Source organism: Beta vulgaris, chromosome 9, assembly GCF_026745355.1.
Source record: "Beta vulgaris subsp. vulgaris cultivar EL10 chromosome 9, EL10.2, whole genome shotgun sequence".
NCBI lineage: Eukaryota > Viridiplantae > Streptophyta > Magnoliopsida > Caryophyllales > Amaranthaceae > Beta > Beta vulgaris.
The window spans coordinates 39,681,792-39,701,171 of NC_079210.1; the positions used below are offsets into that span (position 1 = coordinate 39,681,792).

At 42.2% G+C, this 19,380-nt stretch overlaps 2 protein-coding genes across 3 annotated transcripts; one reads left to right on the forward strand and one right to left on the reverse strand.

Annotated features, from left to right (window-relative positions):
* Nucleotides 1-325: 325 nt before the first annotated feature.
* On the forward strand, nt 326-2,864 carry LOC104883144 (extensin-2). The gene has a single exon (XM_048637145.2). The coding sequence runs from the start codon at nt 326-328 to the stop codon at nt 2,729-2,731; it is 2,406 nt and encodes an 801-aa protein (XP_048493102.1). The 3' UTR covers nt 2,732-2,864.
* Nucleotides 2,865-5,240: 2,376 nt separating this feature from the next.
* Nucleotides 5,241-7,464, reverse strand: LOC104883145 (protein transport protein SEC13 homolog B). Of its 2 annotated transcripts, none has more exons than XM_010667614.4 (2): nt 7,081-7,464; nt 5,241-6,485 (listed from the first exon to the last, which is right to left on the reverse strand). In XM_010667614.4, exon 2 carries the CDS (start codon nt 6,352-6,354, stop codon nt 5,449-5,451), a length of 906 nt encoding a protein of 301 aa, XP_010665916.1. In that variant the 5' UTR covers nt 6,355-6,485; nt 7,081-7,464; the 3' UTR covers nt 5,241-5,448. The 2 variants fall into 2 exon arrangements, with proteins under 2 accessions (XP_010665916.1, XP_019102835.1); XM_019247290.3 differs by having other exon boundaries at nt 5,241-6,500.
* Between the last annotated feature and the right edge of the window lie 11,916 nt (nt 7,465-19,380).

A 19,380-nucleotide genomic window follows, 5' to 3' on the forward strand; every position in this document is an offset into this window, starting at 1 on the left:
CCTGCCCATTTGCGATCTCCTCCAATTCATTATTCATGTTCCACAATTTTTTAAGACAAGTGACAACAACGAAGAATGGGTGGGCTTTTGAAAGAATTTGGATTCACGTCGTTAATCAGTGAAATATATGCAAGTCGTGCAATCAAATACGGCGTAACGTGGGTACTTGTTAATTAGTGAATGCCACGTCGTTAATTATGTGCTTTTACTATCTGCAATGAAGTTGATCTCAAATCGTATATAAACCCATCATCACCATCGCTTATTCCATCACAAATTCTCCGCAAGACATTCTCATAAGGTTGTGGATTGAATTTCTAACAAAATGGCCATCCGCCACTGTAATCTAGTTTCGTTACTTCTGTTATCCATCGTGGTAATTTCATCCGCGAGTGAGTATCGTACCTTTAGTCCATCACCAAAATACGAGTCTCCAGTTTACACCACATCCCCAGTGTACGAGGCACCAGTATACACGCCATCTCCAATTTACACCCCATCTCCAGTGTACGAGTCACCTGAATACACACCATCCCCAATCTACACCCCATCTCCTGTGTACGAGGCACCAGAATACACACCATCCCCAATCTACACCCCATCTCCCGTGTACGAGGCACCAGAATACACACCATCCCCAATCTACACCCCATCTCCGGTGTACGAGGCACCAGAATACACACCATCCTCAATCTACACCCCATCTCCAGTGTACGAGGCACCAGAATACACACCATCCCCAATCTACACCCCATCTCCAGTCTACGAGGCACCAGAATACACACCATCCCCAATCTACACACCGTCTCCAGTATACGAGGCACCAAAATACGCACCATCCCCAATCTACACCCCTTCACCAGTGTACGAGGCACCAGAATATACACCACCCCCAATCTACACCCCTTCACCAGTGTACGAGGCACCAGAATATACACCATCCCCATCATACAAGTCACCTGAATACACACCATCCCCCGTCTACACCTCACCCCCCGTCTACACCCCATCTCCAGTGTACGAAACACCTAAATACACACCATCCTCAAGCTATACCCCATCTCCAGTATACAAGTCACCAGAATACACACCAAGTCCATCTTCAAAATACAAGTCACCAAAATATACTCCATCCCCATCATATAAATCACCTAAATACACACAATCTCCTGTATACAAATCACCTGAATACACACCATCTCCCACCTACAGCCCATCTCCTGTATACAAGTCACCGGAATATACACCATCCCCAATTTATAGCCCATCTCCCATATACAAGTCACCTGAATACACACCAAACCCATCTCCAGCATATAAGTCACCAGAATATACTCCATCCCCAACCTATAGCCCATCACCAATTTACAAATCACCAACTTATAGCCCATACCCAGCTGATAAGTCTTCAGAGCACACTCCATGTCCAGCATACATTTCCCCAAACTATAACCAATCTCTAGGCTATGAACCTCTAAAACCACCAAGCTATGTTCACTCACCTGCATATACACCTTCAGTTTATGAATCCGCTGAATACATCCCATCACCAATCTATACTAGTCCATCACCAGCTTACAAATCGCCAGTCTACAGTCCTTCACCAATCTATAAGTCTCCCACCTACAACCCATCCCCGATTTACAACTCGCCACCTTACACACCATCGTCAGAATATGTTCCATCATTGACATACAAGTCACCAACTTACAGTCCATCACCTGTGTACAAGTCACCAGTTTACAGTCCATCACCTATCTACAAGTCTCCTGTCTATAGCTCATCCCCAATCTACACGTCACCATCTTGCATCTCTTCACCACCATACGAATCTCCGGATTACAAATCCCCAGATTACAGCCCTTCACCAATCTACAAATCTCCGGTATATAGCCCATCCCCAATTTACACTTCGCCATCTTACACTCCGTCACCAGTATACAGCCCATCACCTATCTACAAAACCCCAGTTTACATCCCTTCACCAATGTACAAGTCTCCGATTTACAGCCCATCCCCAGTTTACCAATCACCATCTTACACCCCATCACCAATGTACAAATCTCCCGTTTACAGTCCATCATCAGTCTACAAATCTCCCGTTTACACCCCATCACCAGTGTACAAATCTCCCGTTTACAGTCCATCACCAGTCTACAAATCTCCCGTTTACACCCCATCACCAGTGTACAAATCTCCTGTTTACAGTCCATCACTTGTCTACAAATCTCCAGTTTATAGTCCTTCACCAATCTATAAGTCTCCAGTCTATACCCCATCTCCTGCTTATAGCCCCTCATCATACACTCCATCTCCAATGTACAAATCTCCCGTTTACAGTCCATCACCAATCTACAAATCTCCCGTTTATAGTCCTTCACCAATCTATAAGTCTCCAGTCTATACCCCATCGCCTGCTTATAGCCCATCATCATACACTCCATCACCAGAGTACGTCCCATCACCAAAATACAAGTCTCCGGTATATACTCCATCCGCTAATTACAAGTCACCATCTTACTCTCCATCTCCAATTTATAAGTCTCCAGTATACACTCCCTCCGCTGATTACAAGTCACCATCTTACTCTCCATCTCCAATTTATAAGTCTCCGGTATACACTCCATCCGCTGATTACAAGTCACCATCTTACTCTCCATCTCCAATATACAAGTCTCCAACTTATTCTTCATCTCCAATTTACACCCCATCTCCTTCATATGGTTACTAAGATGGCTCCGCTATGATACAATGAGTGTAACCTTTCATTTATTTTGTGTTATATCTTCTCCCTTTCCCGGGAGATCTTACTTGTTATTTTGATCCATTTCAGTTTATAATATTGATCATTTAATTTTTTGTTACGACTAAATACACCTGGCCTCATCTTTACTCGCGTTATAAATCTCTTTAAACTCTCGTTTCGAATTTTCGATCTGTACTTGTGCTACAAAGGTTTAACAATCATAACGGTTTCGACCTTGTCTACTAAAAGTATATGTTGTTCCCACACCTTTGAAAGCATAAGAATCAGTAGAAGTGGGCATGAGCCAACACGCGGGCCGGCCCGACTCGTTGTCCATTACGTGGGCCTACCACAGTAAAGAAATTTTATTTTCGACCCATTGGCCCACGGGCCGAATGCCCATTTTCTTTGTTTATTAGTCTAACATTGCCAAAAAAACCAAAAAAACATAATACACGGGTCAAGCTCGCGGGAGGCACGATCCCGATCGGCAAGCTCGTGGAAAAAATCTAGAAATTTCAAGCCCGACATGACACGGCTCGCCATTCATGGGCTTGAACTCGGCCCCACACGCCAGTGCCCAAAGCCCATGGGCCAAGCCCGTGAATAGGCCCAACACATGTTCAGATCTAAGAATCAGTGTGCATATCATATCCAAAGGAGGAAAAGAAAAAAAAAAAAAAGACATTGGATATCAACCCAATAAAAACTCGAATTACTAAATCTAAGTTGGCCTAAAAAAAACTAATTATGCCCTTATTAATTTCATACGGTAAAGATTTAGCCAACTAAATATTCGCTCTAGATATGGGGAACCCTTTAGGTACCTAAAATAATAATATCATGAAATATTAAGGTGCTAAAATTAATTAGGCGTGTTTAGGAAGTATTTAAAATAAATTTTCAGGTGCTAAAATGACTAGAATCTTTGTCTGTTTTCTCTAAACCCGTGGCCAACCACCATCCCTTCCATCTCCAACATCAACAGGATATTAATTATCTCCATCAACTGCCGGCGGCCATATCCGTCCAGAATGCACCATCAAATTTACCAATAACATGTGATATAAAAATTGAAAATCGAAATCTCCTAACAGTTCCAAAATTGGGGGAAATCACTATAAATTGGGTTCCATCCTTTTTTGCGTGTGGACTTTTTGCTTTAAAGATTTGGATCCATCATTGCGAATTCGGGCTCTCCAAGTTTGAATTTTTTTTTTGTTGAATGTTAATGGTTTATTTATTTGCAAGTGTTTGATTAATAATGTCGTGCGACTTTGTGGGGGTGGTTATGGTAATTTTTCTTTCATGTGGGCATTTTTTTTTGTTTTGTTTTGTTATGCAAGTGTTTGTTTTTAATCTGAATTGGTAAAGCTTCAAGCATGAATTTTGGTTTTTGGGTGTTGTTAATGTTTCAATTAATGATGATTGGTGCTTGTTCTGCCAATCTGTGCTGCTTGTTAATGATCTTGCTGAGCCTTTATTTCCTAGCTTTCTATAATTTAGTTTCGCTAAGGTTGGAGTAAAGAGCAAGAAGAGAGAAGCGAATGTTTTCATGGGTAGGTGTGGTCGTGTGGAGGGTTTGTGCGTGGCGGTGGTAAGGTCTCATGGGTGGGGTGGGTTTTCTATAGGGTGGTGGAGGGTTTTCAGGTAGGTGTGGCTGAGGTTGCGTGTGTGGGGGGCTGGTGTTTACGGGGAAGTTGAGGGGTTTCACGGTGGAGGTGACTGGTACTTTGGGTCGTAGGTCATTTGATCCAATTAAAGAAAATACCCCATAAGCTTCACTTCATCAAAAGACTGACTTATTTTTAAAAGACCTATCAATGTTGGTTTACTCCCAGTTCAACCTCCATGGTATGACATAGAAGTTTAAAGAGAGGGAAAGAGGGGTGTTTACTGCACAATAGAATGATTAATTCTCCATAAATCCATAAGAGAAGTGCAAAACACTTCAAGAATCTAATCAACGCTCCAGTTTTATTGAACATACGACCTAGATCTTGCAAGCATTTGATGAGAAAAGTGGCTAGAAAAAGACTAACATTTTGTTTGGATAACAACTTAGAGAGCAAGGAAAGGGAAGAAAGTAAAGGAAGGCGGTATTGTCCTTCGAAAGGGATTTGGTTTATTAGGAGCCGAAGAAAAATAAATCTTTCCAATTTTCTTCATCTCCCCCTCTATTATCCAAACAAGAAAAATGAATCCCTCTTTCCCTCCAAATTCTTATATCCAAACACTCTAAAACTTGCCAAGTCCTAAAAACTCAAAGTTACATATACTATTGATCTGCAAAGTTTTAAGACGAAAACAATCATATGTTTCCAATTCATAGCGCATTCTCTATGCATACCGGGGTTTAAAATCTCAGATGTAGTTTGCGATCGACAAACGCAAGAGTCAATTCCGTGAGCAATGCCAGATGGTTAAGCTCAAAGAACTCAATCACTTAAAGTTACCGCTAATAGATCTTCCCTTCTACTGTAGAAGTGGAGAATTGATGAATTTCTATCAGATCCCATTTCTGTAAATAAGGGAATACTTAGATGTGAACAATATCCCAACATATCATGTAATCTGAAGAGGATAAGGAAAAACAGAGACAGACGCTGAACAGATTAAACAAAAATATCGCACGAAGTAACAAGAGACAAAACATACTCAGGCCATACCAAGTTAAAAGTTCCACAAGAAGTTGTTCTATCTCAAGAATCAACTGTAGAAACCATTTGCCAAACCCCATCAACCGCCTCATTCCACAATGTCACATTGTTGTTGCCGTCTGCAACAGCCAAGATGTTACCTGTTAGGGACCATGAGACCCTCCAAACTGGGGTCTTGAAATCATTCAAGACCTTGCCTTCCCACTGATCACCCTCTCTTGCAACTGTCCACATGATCACCTTCCCATCTTGTGAAGCACTTGCAATGGTGGATTTGGGGAGCCCCAAATTTGGTGCCCAGGCAACATCTCTGACCCAGTCAGTGTGCATCTGGAGAGCTGGAAAACAATCCATCTTCCAAATCCCGCCATTGAGTTTCCAAATCTTCACTGTATTGTCACAACCTCCTGAGCAAAGTTTCTGAACAGGATCATGTAAGCCAGCAGCTACAAGAGCACCAGGAGCAGTGGCGGGTGCCCAAGAAACAGAGGTCACTCCAACTGGGTGGGCTTGATCTATCTTTATTGAATCCCAGCCACCATCAGACCTCATAGTATACACCATGATATTCCCATCAGAGGATCCGCTTGCAAGACAAAGTCCAAGCTCATGAGGTGCCCAAGAGATTGAATTAACCGAGGATTTATGATCATCAAAGACATTGGCCTGTGACCACTCATTCTGATTACCTTCCTTCCAGATAATAACCTTCCCATCGTAAGAACATGAAGCTAGGATCGACCCAAACTTCGGATGAGCCCATGCAACCTGCCAAACTGGGCCTTGGTGAGCACTCAGAGTAGCAAGTTGCTGGTGAGAGTTGTTGCTCACCCCGATAATCTTGATTGTATGGTCAGATGATGCCGTGGCTATACGTTTGCCATAGTAATCCATTTGGAAATCATGGACAGTGTCTTGGTGACCTGTCTCAATCTTCTGTATTCCCATAATTCCTTCTTAACTTTCTCAGGACACGACACTATATTTTCTTCAATTTATGTAATGTTGCAGCAGTCAATTACTAAAAGAATTCTTAGAGCACCAAATACGAAATCACAAAAGCAATCTGAACCCAATTTCTGCAAGCAAGAACCCTATTATAAGAATTCAATCAATTTTAGAAAGAATAAGTCATATCCTAAACCTAAGTTCCTCTCATTATCAATCTACTTCACACTAATTATTTTTAAATCCCACTCAACATCTAACAATTTACACCGTCTGTTACAGATTAAGTACACACGCAAGAAGAATTCACAACGGATGAAAAAAAAAAAACAAATGCATTAAAACAGGCTAAACAGCCAATGTCAATCATTCTGCCGATAAAGTCATGAATTTAAAACAATATATCTTGAATTCAGGTAATCACACACCTATAATCTGCTCCAAATCACAATAATCAAAATAAGAACAAATCATAAACCCTAATTCCAGCCATCAATAAAGGTAATGTACAGAGAGAAAATCATAGTTGTCAAACAAACAAGTCGCACAATTTACAGATTAAATCGATACAACATTGTCCTACCAAGAAAATTATCACATGGAGAATAATTAAAACTCCAATTAACGAGCAGAAATAAACATTAACTGATGAAAGAAAACAAAAATGAAATCTAAAAATAAGAAGAGAGGAATTGGAGATGATGATGAAGAGAAGTAAAGGAAAACCTGGAATTGGAGCTTCGAATTTTGATCGTCAATGGCGTTTTCTCAAGTTTCGACTCGTAAAAGACGAGGAAGTAAATTTGTTTGGCTGAATTCAAGTGAAACGCGGTGTTTAATAGTGAATGGTGAATAAACAAAACAAAACAAAAATAAACCAAAACATACTCCCAATTTTAAAATGTAAAAAAAAAAAAAAAAAAAAATTGAAAACTTGTTACCTACCACCTCTTTATTTTTTCAGTTGCAACATTTGCTTTTTCCCATTATCAAGACGATTCTTTGAACGTTAATATCTTTTATTTGATGTAAATAAAAATTATAAAAATTTAATATTTGAAATCCTCTCATTGAGAAGAATCTAACATACCCCACTTGATTATGTTTTTTCTTATATAATAATGCGAGATAATTTAACAAAGTTGGTTGATGAATAGTGCCACAAAATCAAATGATGCAACTAAAAAAATACGGAAGTAGTATTTATTAAGATGACGTTTATTATACATTTGGGTATACAATGAGCATGATACACTCACCTAAAACTATTTTCTTGCTCATTTAAAAAGCTACAAATAAGCAACAATTGCGTAATTATGAAAGTTCCAAATGAAAAAATGAGTAAAAAATTATCTTGGGTGTACCATATATACCAAGGTGTATCATGAATAATGTACAGGTTTATTATCTGAGAAAACATTAGTGCCATTTATTAATCAAGAGAAACATAATCCATAAGTATATATTATGAGATTCCAAATGGACAATGACCTTCCTAACGTTGTCGATTCCGAAAGGCACTAACTTAACAACTAACAAGATGATGGACAACAAAAATTATCATCTTTATGCGCATGAGACCAGACAAGAGTCAAAGTCTTTACTGCTTACAAGAGTGTCCTATAAAATGTAGTCAAGATCAGACAAGTAGCACACACATTTTGAAAAACGAGAAATAAGAATTGAACAATCTGATTCAAAAATAGCTTGGCAAAAACCATGAGCTGCACATGAAACCCAACCCAAGTGATCCAAGCAACTACTCCCAGCCCCACACAACCACTTTCATCCACCAAAGCATCTGCATTGACCTTAATAAACCTACTGGGAGGAGCCTGCCAGTTGTGTGGGCTGCTAGTGGCCACTGGCCAGCACACAGGTACTTACATAGTTACATAGAGACGTAGACTCGCTGATGGTAAGAACCATAATTAGCAGCCAGGTTTTGAGCACGATCAATCAGCATCTTATTAGGGAGAGACAGCTTCCAACACCACCTTGTTACGCCTAAACCATGTTTGCCAAGCAGGCAAGCAGTGAAAGCAATCAGGTTCAGCTTTTTCTTCTCAAACTTCTCCCATGATACAACCAAGCCACACATACGCCAACCTTTAATTCACGTGTCAGTGGGCTAGTGAAAAGAGCGTGACCAATAGTTTCAGGGGTTGAATTACACATTAGGCAGGTAGCATCTTCAATGATGTGCCAATGTTTCAGAAGAGAACGAGTAGGGAGAGTTAATGACAGAGCTCGTCGAAGGAAATTCCAAGCTGTAGGTGGGACCTCCAAGTTCCACAAAATAACCCAAACCTTATTGAAATCATCAAGATTACACGATTTCTAGATCACTTAGGTTGACGGAATACCTCACATCATTGGAAAAATCCCAGCACTATGGAATATGCAGGAAGACGTTCACTGAGAGGAATAGCAAGGATTGCTTTAGCATCCCTCTCTATGAAATGATGAGTAATTAAATCAATATTCTAATCCCTTTCATCATCACAGGTCACATACCAGATTAACGTCATCAACTCTTATCACCAACAAAGAACCTAGAGTCTTCATTAACCACCCACGGGTCGTCCCAATCCTTAATATCCCTACTCGCCAGAGTATACCCTCCTTAATCAAAGCCTTCGCCCCATATGCTCTTCCAAAAGTAGCTACCCAAGTGGCCTAGGGGAGAATTACGAAAGCAAGAATGATGATAGTGTTTGGCTTTCATCACTCTACCTAATAAAAAATCCCCCATTTCGATTAAACTCTAGATGGTCATTGTTATGTCCTAAATTTTCTCCTAAGCTGGAATTTGCAGGTAAGATGATTGCCACAGCTAGAAGGCACCAGGTAGCAGCTACAGCAAGCAGTTATGAAGTCCGTAAGGTAAACAGGTTGAAGAGCAATGGAGGCAGATCATGACCAAGTCAAGCAACGTTGTTGTGCCTAAAAAATAGGACGGAAGTGGTTGTTGAGCAGAAGAGAAGATATCCCTTGATTTTAGGAGTTCATGGCACCTTCTTAGGAGTTAGTTATGTAACGTTCAAATGTAGGGAATAACGTTATAAAGATGTATTAGTATAAATAGAAGGGGAAACAATCCGGGTAGCATAAGCCTTTACATTACATTTGCACTTATATTTTCTTTTCTACATTTACAATATCTACAAGTGTATCTAGTGCAAGCTGCAAGTTATAAGTTGTAACTCTCTCACATAGTGGATTGGTGGACTCAATTCCACCCGCGGTTTTTACCCTTTTCCTCGGGGTTTTCCGCGTCACCATTTCATGGTGCCTTGTTCTTCCTTGTCTTTGTTCCTTTTCATAGCTAGCATTTTCTGTAATTTGTAGCTGTAATTTCATTAGCTGTAGATCCTCAGCTAAGTTCTGCCTGATCAGAATTTGGCATAAACAGTTTGGCGCCCACCGTGGGGCTCTACAGCTAAATTCTCATCAATCCTAAAAAAGAAACACCTCAACCCAACTTTGAAAAATGGCTGATGATTCTGCTGAGGCGATGAAAGCAGCCTTGATGAAGGCTTAAGAAGACCTTCACCGCACTCAATCTGAAGCCTAGCAGACCATTGACAGCCTCAGAAAAGAACTAGATTCTGTCAAAAGTAGCAAAACACCTAAGACTCGTATCCTGAACGTAGTTCCTAAGATTCTTGATCTCGAGGACTCCGAAGCCAGTGAAGGTGAAGATGGAGCAGCTAGGTCTGACGATGATGCAGAAGAAGCTGATCCTGCAGCTAAGAAAATGACGCTCCTGGAGTCTCAGAACAGGAAGATACTTCGCATGCTGACGAAGTTGCCTGGAGCACCAACCCCTGTGGCTGAAGAATCTCCCGATGGCTATGCTCAATCCCCCTTCGTGGAAGAAATTGCGAGAGCCAGGATTCCTAAGAAGATCAATGTGACCCAGCCTCACAAGCTGTATGATGGAGCTGCAGATCCCTATGACCATGTAGCGCAATATAAGCAAAAGATGTGGACCCTGTCCATTCCTGAACATCTGCTGGAGGCTACCATGTGCAAGTCCTTCGGGGCCACCTTGTCTGGGCCCGCTCTACAGTGGCTGATAAGCCTAAAACCAGGTAGCATCCAAAATTTCGCTGCTTTGATTAACAAGTTTTATATGCAGTTTGCCAGTAGCAGGGTTCTAGAGAAGCATACCGGCGACCTGTATCGCATCACCCAGAAGGCTAATGAAGCTGTGAGGCAGTACCTGGATCGATTCAACAAGGAGATGATCTCAGTCAAGAACCTGGATGTTCCCACCGCTACCGAAGCATTCAGGAGAGGACTAACCTATAAATCTAGATTGTATTATGAATTGACCAGGTACCCATGTGGCACGTTCGAGGAGGTCAGGGCCAGGGCTATGGCTGAAATCGCGTCGAAGAGGACGAGGCGTCCAGGTACGTGAGCGAGCCCAGCTACGATCGGAAATCCCAGAATCAGAAGAAGAATGATTGGCGCCACCAGCCATACCAAAGGCGCGAAAGTAACAATGTAGCCAGCAAGGCCACAGGTAAATCAGCTAGTAAGATTACCCTTCCATTGCTTCCTATGTTTTAAGTGGATGCAGGAGGCGTAGTAAACGCACTCGAAAAGCTGGGGACAACCGCTAGATGGCCACGCAAGAGCGATAGACCAGACATCGAGATGGAAACCACCAAGTGGTGCAACTATCATAGCGACCATGGCCATCGAACAGAAGATGCAAGCCTCAAAAAGGAAGTGCTGGCTGCTCAAGAAGGCTACTCGAGCACTGATGGGAAGAAGGGCAGCGAGAAGATAAAGCTGGCCCCAGCCAGCACAGCCCATCCACCACCTGAGCCCCTACACGATAAGGTAATCAATTCTATCTCCGGAGGTTCAGAAATATGTGGACTAACATACTCTGCAGCCAAGAGATTTGCCCGAGAAGGTTCCAAAACCGCACCAAGCCCGCTGAGGAGGCTGAAGAGAAAAAGCTCAGAAGATGACCATCAGCTTCGACGAAGAAGATGGAGATGAGAAGCTGAAATCATGACGGCCTCGTCGTATCTCTCACCGTCAGCAATTGCCTCATGAAGCGAGTCTTGATAGACAATGGCAGTTCAGCTAATATCATTTTCAAAAGCGCTCTAGAAGCATGGGGCTGCAGGAAGCTGATATCCTCAGGAAAGCAACCGTTCTGTTCGGGTTCAATGGCGAGCCAGCTACAACGCTCGGGGAGATCGTGTTGCCCACCTATGCAAAAGGAGTCAACCTCCAAACCAGGTTCAATGTGGTAGATTGTCCCTCAGCATAAAATCATAATGGGGACACCATGGATCCACAAAATGCGAGCTGTACCTTCAACCTATCACCAGACTATAAGTTCCACAGTACAGAAATCAGGGGCGATCGCAAGCTGGCTAGGGTGCTATAGCATATCTCTAAAAGCAAAAAAGGAATCTATCTAGCAATTACAGCAAGGTCCAGGCCAGCCAAGCCAGCCGATCAAGATGTAGATGAAGTGGCGTTGGACCCAGCAAAGCCAGAGCAGACCGTGCAGATTGGGCATCCCTGCCAGCTGAGGAGAAGCAGCGGATTATTGAGTTCTTAAAGAAAAATGTAAGCTGTTTTGCGTGGAGCACAGAAGATATGGTAGGCATTGAGCCTGACATCATTACACATAAGCTAAACGTTGATCCTAATTCAAAGCCCGTGAAGCAGAAAAAGAAGAAGTTTGCTCCAGAAAGAAATATGATAGTCAAGAGGAAGTGGAAAAGCTACTAAAGCTGGCAAAATCCGAGAAGTCAAATATCCCTGGCTAGCTAACGTGGTGGTTGTTGGAAAGAAAAATGGCAAATGGCGAGTGTGCATGATTTTACTGATCTCAATAAGGCGTGCCCCAAAGATCCATTCCCGCTGCCACATATTGATGCATTGGTGGATGCTACAGCTGGCCACGAAAGGCTAACATTCCTGGATGCATACTCAGGTTACAATCAGATACTAATGGATCCTGCAGATCAAGAGAAGACCGCCTTCATGACTGAAAGAGATATTTATTGCTATAAGGTAATGCCCTTTGGGCTAAAAAATGCAGGTGCCACTACCAGCGGTTAGTCAACAAGATTTCGAGAAGCAGCTGGGGGACACGATGGAAGTCTATATAGACGACATGCTGGTCAAAACAAAGAAAGCGAAGACCATGTGTCACCTGCAGGAAACCTTCGAAGTTCTAAAGAAATATGGGATGAAGCTCAATCCTAACAAGTGCTCCTTCGGGGTCCCAGCAGGCAAGTTCATGAGGTATATAGTCACCCAGCGAGGAATAAAGCCAATCCCAGCCAAGTGCAGCACTAATCAATATTCAATACCCGCGAATCTGAAAGAGGTCCAGAAGCTGACGGGAGAGTAGCTGCGCTGAAAGATTCATATCCAGATCATCCGACAAGTGCCACCTGTTTTACAACGTGCTAAAAAAGAATAATGGATTCAACTGGACAGCTGAGCATGAAGCTGCATTGCAGGATCTGAAGGCCTATCTAGCTCAACCTCCCCTACTATCAAAGCCAGCTGCAGGAGAAACTCTCCAGCTGTACTTAGCTGTCAGCAGCAAAGCGGTAAGTGCAGTACTATCTAGGGAGGCAGAGAATCAACAACTCCCAGTTTATTACGTTAGCAAGTCTTTGCTAGATGCTGAAACCAGGTACACATCACTTGAAAAATTAGTATTAGCTTTGTATATGGCGTCTCGTAAGTTGAGACACTATTTCGAGTCTCACCCTATTCATGTTATGACTAATTACCCTATCAAAGCAGTGTTGCGAAAACCTGAGTGCTCAGGGAGAATGGCCAAGTGGGCCATATCCCTAAGTGCACATGACATTAGGTATCTGCCCAGGACAACTATAAAATCACAAGCCCTAGTTGACTTTGTGGCTGACTTTAGTCCTGACCTAGCAACTACAGCTGAGGAAGAGGTGCGCCACATTAATAAAGTAGGTAAGTCAGGCTCCTGGCAGCTGTATGTTGACGGATCTTCAAACTTCAGAGGAGTTGGTCTAAATATAGTGCTAAAGTCACCACAAGGGGACATGATAGTACGTGCTATCTGCTGTGATTTTAAAGCTACCAACAATGAGGCTGAATATGAAGCCTTAATTGCAGGTATGATACTAGCGCATGATTTAAAAGCTAACAGTTTGCATGTCTTTAGTGATTCGTTGCTAATAGTAAGCCAAGTAAAAGGAGAATACGCAGCTAATTAAAGATTCAAAGATGGCCTCTTACCTGGAGCTAGTCAAAGACAAAGCCAAGCTGTTCGAAGAGTTCAGCATAAAGCAGATCCCAAGGGACCAGAATACCAAGGCCGACGCTCTAGCTAACCTCGGATCAGCACTTAGGAAATGCGATTTCAAGTCAGGTCCAATTGCTCACCTAGCTAGGCCAGCCATCAGCAAGGAGGTGAACGTGGTGCAGCCAGACAGCAGCCGCGCAGAAAATCTTAGCTGGACCCAGCCAATAATTGATTTCTGAGAAAGGGGCATCCTGCCAGAAGATAAGCTGGAAGCTAGGAAGTTGCGAATGAAGGCCACCAGATATCATGTCATTTCAGGTACTTTGTTTAAAAGAGCCTGCGCTAGCTACGACCTATTGCAAAGATGCTTGGAGAAAGACCAGTGGGAGCTCACACTCAAAGAATTCCACGAGGGTGAGTGCGGGTCCCATGCAGCTGGAAGAAGCCTATCAAACAAGATCCTAGCATACGGATATTACTGGCCAACCATGCGTGCTGATGCAAAGAGGTATGTGCAAAAATGCGAAAGTTGCCAGAAGCATGCAGGCATGTCTCACCAGCCAGCTGAGGTATTGCATCCCACCTTGACACCCTGGCTTTTCATGAGGTGGGGCATGGACATTGTGGGGAAACTACTTGTAGCCCCAGGGCAAAAAGTCTTCATGCTAGCACTCACAGATTACTTCTCCAAGTGGATCGAAGCTGGGGCATTCCAGCAGGTGAGAGACAAAGAAGTGATATCCTTTTTGCATACTAATATCATTTGCAGGTTCGGGGTACCTAGCGAAATTGTTTGCGATAATGGATCGCAGTTCATAAGTGACAAGACGAGGCAGTTTTGTCACGAATGGAATATCAATCTGGTAACCTCCACACCTAGATACCCACAGGCTAATGGACAAGCTGAGTCCAGCAACAAAGTAATAATCAATGGCATTAAAAGGCGCCTGAAAGCAAAGAAAGGAAAATGGGCAGAAGAACTGCCTAAGGTGTTGTGGGCAAACAGAACAACACCAAGAGGCGCTACAGGAAGAACTCCCTTCTCACTTGTGTACGGATGCGAGGCGGTGCTACCTGCAGAAGTAGCTATCCCTACAGCTAGATATGGATTGCTGACTCCTGAAGCCAATGACGAAGAGCTTAGCTATGACCCAGACTCCATCGAGGAGTTAAGAGATAATGCATTAATACGGATGGCTGCGCAGCAGCAAATAGTGGCTCGCAGCTTCAACAAGAATGTCAAAGCTAAGGTATTCAAGGTAGGAGATTGGGTTCTCAGGAAAGTTTTTCAAAATACCCAAGAGATCAACGCAGGTAAGTTAGGGATAAGCTGGGAAGGTCCTTATCTAATTGATCAAGTAGTTGGAAAAGGAGCTTATCGCCTAGTTACTAAGGATGGAAAAGCAGTACCCAGAAGCTGGAACGCTTCTCAATCTCAAGCTGTATCATTTCTAACCTGGGGCATCAGCCAGGTTACTACCGGGCCATAGACGCCATAATCTTCAAGTAAGGCAACCATTGTTTTGCATAAGGCATTGGTCCACCAGGTAAGCAAAATGCTAATTTTTATGATGACTTAAGTACTTTACGATTACCGCTTATAAAAGCAGGCCACCTAAGTTCTATCCATGCGCAGGCAAACGCAAGGGGTCGCAGCACCCAGATGAGTAGCTGGACTTGTGAAGATATACTACAAGGTCGAAGCACCAGTCCAAGCAGCTAAGAGTTGAAGCACTAGAACTTAGCTAAATGGTCGTAGCGCCAAGCAAACGGGCCCAACCAAAGACAAACAGCAAATACTCCAGGTAAACTGGTTGTTTGAAATCAATGAGCAAAAGCATGCATGCAACATAAGTACTTACTGAACTTTCAAAACATAAGATCAAAAGACAACGGATAAATTCAAACGATTGAGTATCAAAAGCTAAAAATATGTTCATACATAGACACATTACCCCCATAGGCAATGGTAAAAACTAAACTAAAGATAAAATGTTTTGAGGAGACATTAACAGGCAGCTAAGGTAATTAAGAAACTACACTAGCATCGTCACCGACAACTTTTTCCTTGTCGCCAGGAACAACATCTTCTTGCTGGCCAATTGTAGTTGGGGACTCAGCTGTGGATTGCTCAGAATCGTTTGCCTTGCTGCCCATAGCCAAGGCTTCTAGAGAAGCCATGGAGTCCAGCTTAAGATACCTATCAATGTAGGCATTAACGCCTTTGTCGTCCAAATTTTTGAAGCGGATCAGGTAAGCTAGTTTAGCTGTCTCTATGATTTTGGCTTCAGCTTGAATGTCTAGATCCCTCTCTTCAGCATCTTTAGCAGTGGCTATCAGGCGCTCGATCTCTTGTGCAGCTGCAGCTAATTTTTCATCCTTCTCCAATCTCTCTTTCTTCATCAGCTCTAATTCAGCAGCCAGTTTGCTCTCAGCATCCAGCCTAGCCTGCTTCTCCCTCTCCAGCTTGGTTTGGTGGCTAAGGTTGTCCTTTTGCAGCCGGGCCACCTTATCCTGAAGGGAGGCCACAGTTCGTAGGCTGTCCCGAGCAGCTAGGCAATTCTGGGTAAGCTGGCATAAGAAAGGAGGGGTATAAGAATATAAGGTGTACCAATGTTTAATGCGTAAGATAATATTTTTAATATGCCTAACATGTAGAGATAGTTGGACAGCGTGATTTAGAGTTACTTCTGGGTCCTGCCCTTTGAGCCTCCTCTGCGCGGCTGGGAACAACAGTTTTTCAGCTGAAGGCCAGATACCACCTTCCAAACCTTCCTCAGCTAGGAAGTCAGTAGGTAAGCTCACCAGGAACTCCTCTTCCTTAGGAAGTTTAGACGTGATGTCTATGACAGTATGAACTGAAGCTGAGCGTAGATGTTTGCGGGGGGGTTTCTCAACCTGAGAGTGGGTAGAAGGAGCTGCTGGTCGTTTTCTATTTTTCAGCCTGTCCATGGCATCCTCATCAGAAAGAGTGCTAGACTTAGCTTGAGCTGCATGCGGCAGATAGTTAGTTTAGTCGAAGAGTCTAAATTAAATCTCAGAATAATAATAAGACAATCATGACCTGTCTATACCTGAAGACATTGAGTTCGTGCGAGAGGGAATCTTTGAGTCTAGTGGAGTAATTTCAGCTGGGCAGTGTAGGTGCGTTCCTCAATGGGTAAGTCAGATAGGCCTGCTAATCTCTCTGCTTGTTCGGGTATCTGGGAGATTATAGGACCAAGACCTGCAGGAAAAACAAGGTAAGAACCTAGTTAATTCATTTTTAGGAATAAAAGGCAAAATTAGATGAATAAGTACCTTTATTAGACCATCCCCCAACCAGAAAACTCCTAGCTTCACCTAGAGAGTCTTTTACTACGAAAAAGTATCTGGTTTTCCAGACAGAGTCAGAATAAATTGTGCCATCTATTAGTGGAGGGTAAGGAGCCTTAGCCCTAAAAGTAATGAAACCCTTAGCTGATTTTCTGACACTGTAGGCTGTCAGGAGTTCATTCAGGGAAAAAGGGTGATGCCAGGTATCGGTTAGGGTTTCTAGTGCCAAGCAGGTTTTCCACAAGGCTGGCATCAGCTGGCCTGGTGAAAGGTGAAGGACTTCCATAAAGGATCTGGTGAGAGGTGTAAATTCGTAGTTGTAGCCCAATAGAAAGGGATGCTCGTAGAAACAAACATAATCTTCTGGGCAAAATTCGGGTCTGCATGTCTCAGAAGGGATGATAATTTGAGCGCCTTCAGGGAAATTCCCCAGTTTCTTAAGCTCATCTATCTCTTGCGCAGTGACTGACGAAGGCACATCGTCAATTGCCTTGCCCATCAAGGAGAAGAAAGGAAAAAGAACGAAAGAAAGAGGAAAAGAAATTTTACCTGAGAAGAAGAAAAGTTCGCAAAGGAGTAAAGTGAGGTCTCAGGGAGGGTTAAAAGATCCTTAAATACTAGTAGTTCAACGGTAATCTAGGCCAACAGATAGATATTAAATGTTGCGTAAAATTTATCTTTTAAGCTGATAACAAGTAATCATGCGATATATTTTCCCAAGGAAAATTATCTTTTAGGCAAAAGGAAATTTTATCTTTTAAGCCGGAATTTATCTTCAAGAGATCTCCTTTTTAGAGGCAAAAAGATAGAAATTCTAAGTAAAACACTAGTTTATCCTTTTCTAACGAATATTTTATTCTGTTTGGTAACTTGTGACTTCAACTTAGTTGCGCCTAGGTTGGCACCACAAGTTAGGGACAATTGTTATGTCCTGAATTTTCTCCTAAGCTGGAATTTGCAGGTAAGATGATTGCCACAACTAGAAGGCACCAGGTAGCAGCTACAGCAAGCAGTTATGAAGTCCGTAAGGTAATCAGGTTGAAGAGCAATGGAGGCAGATCATGACCAAGTCAAGCAACGTTGTTGTGCCTAAAAAATAGGACGGAAGTGGTTGTTGAGCAGAAGAGAAGATATCCCTTGATTTTAGGAGTTCATGGCACCTTCTTAGGAGTTAGTTATGTAACGTTCAAATGTAGGGAATAACGTTATAAAAATGTATTAGTATAAATAGAAGGGGAAACAATCCGGGTAGCATAAGCCTTTACATTACATTTGCACTTATATTTTCTCTTCTACATTTACAATATCTACAAGTGTATCTAGTGCAAGCTGCAAGCTGCTAGCTATAAGTTGTAACTCTCTCACATAGTGGATTGGTGGACTCAATTCCACCCGCGGTTTTTACCCTTTTCCTTGGGGTTTTCCGCGTCACCATTTCTTGGTGCCTTGTTCTTCCTTGTCTTTGTTCCTTTTCATAACTAGCATTTTCCGTAATTTGTAGCTGTAATTTCATTAGCTGTAGATCCTCAGCTAAGTTCTGCCTGATCAGAATTTGGCATAAACAGTCATCCAAATAATGCCTCATTAGAAACAAATAGGTCTCAGAACGAACCCCATCTCACCAAGACATTTTGGGAGCAGAGACTATCCCAGCTTTTCAAATGTAATTTCCTCTCATACCTGATGTATCATATCTTCATATTGTATTTAGGTGCATTTGAGCTGCATTATAGTTCATAATTGCATATAATTACTTAAGTTGTGTAGTATTACTCCTTTTGCGCGTTTTAGGTGTTCTTTGATAAGTTTAAAAACATAATTGTAGTATGATTGGACAAGCTTGAGTATTAGGAGCAACGGGAAGGAATCACGTCGATAAGGATCATTATGAATATCTTTGAGTGCAAATTGGAGCCAAAATGAAGTTGGAATTAAATGAAATTAAGAATTGTGGAAATTGAGTCATGTCTACTCTTTTGTCCATAACTTTTGACACGATAATGGTAAATTGGTAATTACTTATTCCAGCGACATTGAAAAGTAGACTTGAAGATATTTTCAATGATGGGTTGCACGACCCAAGACGAGTAATATAACGGGAGATGTGGGCTCTACAAATTCACATTGTTTTTCTGAAGCCTGCTATGCATATGCGCAGATTAATTTCCCATTTAATGATCTATCTTGTAACTTACTAACTTAGTCATACTAGGTTACTGTCTTATTGTTCCTCCGTGTTTTTATTCTTGCTACATAGAGAAAGTGGGGGGTTTTTAAGAAAGGTAGAGAGAGAAAGTAGGGGACCACCACTTTTTGAATAAAAAAACATTTATTAAGGAAAAAGTATGAGTATTTTAAAAGAGAAGGTGGGGGACCATTAACTTTTTAATAGTATTTTAAGATTTTTATGGTGAAAATGAATCCATTTATGG

Excerpts from the sequence above, each read along its gene's own strand:
- LOC104883144 (XM_048637145.2), top strand. The coding sequence starts at position 326 with ATGGCCATCCGCCACTGTAATCTAGTTTCGTTACTTCTGTTATCCATC.
- LOC104883145 (XM_010667614.4), bottom strand. The coding sequence starts at position 6,354 with ATGGGAATACAGAAGATTGAGACAGGTCACCAAGACACTGTCCATGAT.